The sequence below is a fragment of the Pinus tabuliformis genome, chromosome J, assembly GCF_031772625.1.
Source record: "Pinus tabuliformis cultivar Carrire ecotype Pingquan chromosome J, CPIR1, whole genome shotgun sequence".
Classification (NCBI taxonomy): domain Eukaryota; kingdom Viridiplantae; phylum Streptophyta; class Pinopsida; order Pinales; family Pinaceae; genus Pinus; species Pinus tabuliformis.
The window spans coordinates 1447984797-1447991340 of record NC_142295.1 but is presented as its reverse complement, the minus strand read 5'-3'; the positions used below and the strand labels follow the sequence as shown (position 1 = coordinate 1447991340).

At 29.1% G+C, this 6544-nt stretch overlaps 1 protein-coding gene across 1 annotated transcript; it reads left to right on the top strand.

The window, feature by feature from the left end:
• The first annotated feature begins 4086 nt into the window (after positions 1–4086).
• On the top strand, positions 4087–5088 carry LOC149232818 (protein CYSTEINE-RICH TRANSMEMBRANE MODULE 12-like). The gene is made up of 3 exons (XM_089376580.1): positions 4087–4289; positions 4610–4700; positions 4802–5088. The coding sequence occupies exons 1-3, from the start codon at positions 4229–4231 to the stop codon at positions 4845–4847; spliced, it is 198 nt and encodes a 65-aa protein (XP_089232706.1). The 5' UTR covers positions 4087–4228; the 3' UTR covers positions 4848–5088.
• The last annotated feature ends 1456 nt before the right edge of the window (positions 5089–6544 follow it).

The window sequence follows — 6544 nt, the reverse complement described above, 5'->3', positions numbered from 1 at the left end:
CTAGGACTATGCCGGGTTTCTGATTGTCTGTTGAAGCTTGCAATACATTCGTGAGTATTCATTGATTTAAAACAGGGAGTGCCCTATGACCTGTTTCTGATTATCTTCCTAAACTGGCAATACATTTGTGAGTATTCATTGGTTCAAAACAGGGAGTGCCCTATTGCTTTACCAATTGACGTGCATAATTAAGTTATGCTTCAATGTGTGGGTGGCATGGCCAATTTAGGACACATTATTTATATTTTCAATGACCGAATGTGGCTACAACCAGCGGAGGATATAGTCTTTGTGTTTTTTCTGCTTCATTCATTTATTCATCAACTCAACTATTATTTAATTTAATTTAGAATCAATTAATATTGGATGATTGTAAGATGATAGCAATCAATCTTAGCAAAATATTTTACATTTTCACATGTTCTTTGTGTTTTTTTACTTACTTCATTCATTGATTGAACAACTTCACCTTTGCGTTTTTTTTACTCCATTCATTCATTGATTAAGCAACTTCACCAAATTAAAATTGGGAAATTGTCATGGAAATTGTACCATGACAATTGAGAAACTGTTATATTGTTATATAGGAGAAATTGTTATATTGTTATATAGGTAAATTCATGAATGAAATTTTGGTTAAAAGAGTCGATGATTAATCATCCTTTACCATAAATAAATTTTATATGAATATAAAAGTTTTGGATTGATTTAAAATTTAACAATATGTGAATTCTATATAAATAAAATGATTTAAATGAATTTTAAAAAATGAATATTTATATGCAAATACAACAATCTACATAACAATATTTATATGCAAATACAACAATTTACATGAATGAGATTCATAATCAGCATCAATTTTACTGTAATACAACAATTTACATGACAATTTACATGAAACCAGCGTTGCATATCATTGTATATCATGTGAAATTAATACAATTTACATGAAACCAGCATTGTATATGGTTGTATATCATGTGAAATTAATTAATATTTATATTTTTACAGATACATCTTTCCTGATTCATAACAATCATGTGAAATTAATTAATATATATTTTTATAAATACATCTATCCTGATTCATAACAAATTAATTAATATTTTTACAAATACATCTTTCCTAATTCATAACAAATTAATTAATATTTTTACAAATACATCTTTCCTCATTCATACGGAGTGGTATATATATTAAATTAATTAATATTTTTAGAAATACATATTTCATTTATTTTTCACGTACAAATAAATGGTAACAGCACAATAACCTTGCCTCTGGTAACAACACAATAACCTTGCATAAGCAAGATAGGAAACCTCATAAAATTTCCGTGTAATTCCAAGATGTATATAATTTCCAATTATTTCATTTAAATGCAGTCTTGCATAGGCAAGATAGGAAACCTCATAAAATTCCCGTGTAATTCCCAGATATATACAATTTCCAATTATTTCATTTAAATGCAATCTGGTAGTGTCGTCCATAATTTCCAAAGTAGTACATGTTAGCTCATTTACTGCATGTAGAACACAACCCACCCAGCAATATATTGCAATCCAATCTAGGAAATACAAAACAAACCACCTGTAATTCCCAGATATATACAATTTCCAATTACTTCATTTAAATGCAGTCTGGTAGTGTCGTACATAATCCACCTGTAATTCCTAGATATATACAATTTCCAATTACTTCATTTAAATGCAGTCAGATATATACAATTTCCAATTACTTCATTTAAATGCAGTCTGGTAGTGTCGTCCATAATTTCCAAAGTACATGTTAGCTCATTTGCTGCACGTAGAACACAACCCAGTCAGCAATATATTGCAATCCAATCTAGGAAAGGAGTTGTCTTTAAAGAAACTTTTTGATCTAGGAAATACAAAACAATTTGATCTAGGAAATACAAAACAAACCACTATTGCTGAAAATTTATGTTTAACCACTATTGCTGAAAACTTATATTTGCCGATAGCCTTTTATTTGCATGATATCTTTAGAGCTGTGTCACCATCTGTGGATGTGCATTAATCCTTGCAACAGATAGCAGGTGTTAATCCTTATTGGGCAGGTATACCGTCCGCAACGCAGCGACTTGTTGATTATTATCACGTATACATACCTTCCATTTTAAACCAACCTTCCTTCGCTGCCATGATCACTCTTCCTTTGAACAAATCCGATCCTTTCCCTTTGCGATTGCCCCCAAAAACCTTGTCCATTTATTTGATAACTTGCACAATAAGTGTGGTCAAATCGTAGAGTATGTTTCACCTACCGTGTTTACTTTGTATATACGTACATCAAGTCTATCACTTTATTGTTAACTTTTACAATTTGTAGATGTAATTGGTACATCAAGTTTCTCACTTTATCATGGTCAACTTTTAAGTATAAATAGGAGTCTATTGTCATCAAGTTTCTCATATATAAAAACATTAAAATTTATTTTTATTATATTATGTAACATGATTTTTATCTATGCAAATTTAATCCTCATTTGTTTCGCTAATTTTAAGATTATTATAATACATAAACATTGATTCTTTACTTTATAAAACATTCCAGCAAAGTGTTTAAAAAAACTTATTATTTTATTAAATTAATATAATAATAAATATTGTAATTAAAAAAAAAATTAATCATTTGATATCGATTTTTAATTAATTCGGTTAGTTTGAATGGTTTAGTTGCCTCATATGTAAATCAAAGTGAGATAGTTTAACTAAAACTTATATCTTTATTAATATAATATAATAATAAATATTGTAATTAAGAGATGATTTAATCATTTAATTGGATACAATTTTTTTATAAATTTAATTAGTTTGAATGGTTCAGTCGCTTATGTGTAAAGTTTTAAGTTGTTTTATGTGTAAAGTTTTAAGTTGTTTTATGTGTAAGGTATGTGTAAGCTTTTATGATAGATTGTTTTTTATTTTTTTATTATATATATAGATATATAATTAAAAAATTAAAATTTTTATTTTATTTAATATTTACAAAATATAATTCAAAAAAAACATTATTTAACAAATTTTAATTTACAAAACAAATATTAAAAAAATAAAAAATAAAATAAAAAACAAATATTTCTATCAGAAACTATATAAATAAAAATATAGATAAACATTTGGTATATGGAAATTTTCATTGTTAAAAATCAAGTTCAAATTGCTTTTGTACTATACTACCTGTACTTTTAAAACGCCCCATATTTTGGACATATAATTTTTGAAATACCCCACTTTCTGTTGAACATTTTACTATCATTATTCTAACTTTCTTTTTGCGGTGTTCACAATGATGAGTGAAAATTTTCAACATCGATCAAGAATAAGAATAAGACTTTCCTATGATTAACTAATTTTATGTAAACCAGTTTGAGTTCGATAAAGTTATGATCTTAGTTGAAATCCTTTTTGTGTGGACCTATAAGTTATGTATACTTATATGAGTGATGAAGTTCTCCTTTCAAAGCCACATGTATACACAGTTGTAAAGTTATATAAATAATGTTTTTTCTTACTAAACCAGTGTGTTTTCAAACATAATTCATGTATATGAATCCAACCCATTTACCAATTTCTCTAATATAATTCATATATATATAATACTATGGAAAACTAATTCGGAACAGAAATATAAATATAAATATGGAACATATTCGGATATCATCATCGGATTATAAATTAGAAAATCTATTAGATTTCGGATATAGTAAATATGAATATATTTAGGATATCATCCAATAATACTGGAAAATCGGATATCGTATATATAAATGCTGATAACGACACAGTGTTTTACAACAAGCTTTTTACTTTACCGGTGTGAACGAATCAAAATTATTCCGAACAGGTGGAAATGCGTAATAAAATAATCAGCCGAAGAAGGTGAGACGAACAAAGAGATGTCTGTGGATTAAGAAACCGGGGCCTACGACTTTACTTTTCGCGTGTTACACGACGTTTTTCACTGATTTTACCTGTAAAATGTCGGTGCGTAAATAATCAGATTCGCTTTCACTTTACGACTTCTGCGCTCTCCCCTGTACCTTTTATCACTATTTATATTCAAGAGGCAGATTTAAGCAATCCAATTACACAAATTAATTCATCGGTCTCTCTTTCTGTGAGTTGAAGGCTCATAAATTCATCATCATCGCTCTTCCTGTGATTTGAAGGCTTGAAAGTTAGTCCTAAAGAAGCGCACAATGGCTGACAACAGGTCTCCACCACTACCTGCAAGCTTCTCCCAGGGAAATCCTCCTCCAGGTTTTGGAGTATTTTCACTTTTGTTGTTGTTGTTTTTTTTCATATTTTTTAATCTTGAATTCTCATCATTTATATAATACTTGGTAACACTGGTTATACCTCATTAAACTTCCAATATACTTTAGGCTATTAACTATTTCTTAACCATTAATTTTCATTTTCATTCAATTACTTTCTTGTATCTTGAATTCTCATCATTTATATAATACTTCATAACACTGGTTATAGCTAATTAAACTGCGAAGAAACTCTAGGCTCTTATCTATTTTTTAACCATTAATTTTCATTTTCATTCAATTACCTTTCTTGTGAACACTTAGGGTATCCCACCCAAGCTCCTCAGCCTCAGCAGGCTGAACAACAGCCTGTCAAAACGCAGCAGAGAGGAGAGAAGGGATTCATTGAAGGATGGTATGAATTTAATTCAAATTTTTCTTTAGTAATCTTTACATGTATGAATTTGTCTTTTTGTTAGGGTTTTCTGTTATTTATTTGTTTCTGTGGATCTGCAGCCTTGCGGCTATGTGCTGCTGTTTTCTGTGCGAGGAATGTTGCTGAAGGAGAGAATCAGATTAAACTTGGAGAATTTTATTATTGTAATAATTATGTTCTGCTTTTTATGGGCTATAAGATATATGATTGCGATCCGTTGGAGTGAACAGATCCATGTGGTTTCTGGTTCTATGTTAAACTATTGTCGGTGCCCAAAGTATTTACAGCGTTCAGGGTATGTTGGCTAAACTATATAGATGTAACTTTGTTTTAGTGAAACGAAAATATATATTCGACTTCCTTGGAACTTATCTCTTCACTATTCCTGATTGTACTGTATGGTATTAATTAATGAATAATTTATCTAATTTATTTAACAATAATGTGGGTAGTACTGGTGTTTATTTATAGTTTATTTATTATGCGTTTTCATAACAAGGAATATAAATATCTATATATATATATATATATTTCAAAAAGGAAATAGATATAGAAGATAATAATATTTACTTGGAACTTATCTTTTTAATGGAATGATTTTTTACAGTAGTTTTTTTATTAATTTTAATCAAAATACGCAGAAGAATTTTAAAAGCATGAGTTTAATTTGCATAATTTTACTGTCCAAGAGGTTTTTCAAGGTGCTGAATCTATTTATGTATTCGGTGATTCTCTCTTTAACTATTAGTGATTCTACTTAGTATTAGTTAATGGACTATTAATTTAATTTGTTTGAATGTGTTGTCTTGTGTATTTTTGAGGTTGAGGGAGTAAACACATAGGACAACATCAAAACCATTTTGGAAGCTGGGATCTAGCCCTGCCAGCTTCAAAGAGGGATCTCTGTAAAATTTAGCTATGATTTATGTGAATTTTTAAGTTAGTTATTATTGTACCTATTGTTTTTTATCAGATTGTTTGGTTGATTAAATTTTTATAATTCCACTGGGTTATGGACTCTAAAGATTAACTAGATTGCATCAAACTTTAAAGGAGTTTCACAAGGAAAGCTAGGTTGCACTAGTTGGATCTTTGAGAATTTTAAATGGATCATGAAACAGAAGAAATGTAAGATTGAGTAGAAACTAAGGAGCAATGAAGGATTCCTTAATTTGACTTGAGTGGAAAACATATAAATCACTAACAACTAGAATAGGGTGTTCTGAGTAACATATCCTATTTGTCACAGTTTCTGTCATGTAATTAAGCTTTTCAAAAATAACAGAGAAAATAGACAATGATTAAACACATGAACAAGAAGAAACATCATAAATTTGTAGACCACATGAATCCTGTGAAGAATGTCCTTGTATTATTGATGCTTCCAACAACTACAAAATTACAATTCGCAGAGGAAATTATATTCAACAATCAACCTATAATACTTCAAACTATGACGTATTTATAAAGTAATTAGAAAATGATTACAAAATCGTTGTCTCAACTCACAGTGTATTATTAGCATTATAAAACTATAAAATCAATCTTCTATAGAATCATAGGAAAGGTAGACAACTCCATGAAAAGGTGGCTCTATTTTGGAGGATTCGATTGCTGAATCAGCCTATAATTATGATACGCTGGCTAACATTCTCACTGTATTCGAGTTGCTTTTTAATCCAATAGATCACATAGTTTCTCCCACCTTTTTTCATCTGGAATGGTTAGCATAATTACCCTTTGGTAAATCTTATCAACCTCAATATACTTTGCAAATGTTGGCTTTACTTGGAAGATGGTTTTACCTTATGGTGGATAAAGGA

Coding starts and splice junctions, on each gene's coding strand:
- LOC149232818 (XM_089376580.1), top strand. CDS start 4,229: ATGGCTGACAACAGGTCTCCACCACTACCTGCAAGCTTCTCCCAGGGA. Junction 4,290..4,609: donor CCAGGGAAATCCTCCTCCAG/GTTTTGGAGTAT, acceptor GTGAACACTTAG/GGTATCCCACCCAAGCTCCT. Junction 4,701..4,801: donor AAGGGATTCATTGAAGGATG/GTATGAATTTAA, acceptor GTGGATCTGCAG/CCTTGCGGCTATGTGCTGCT.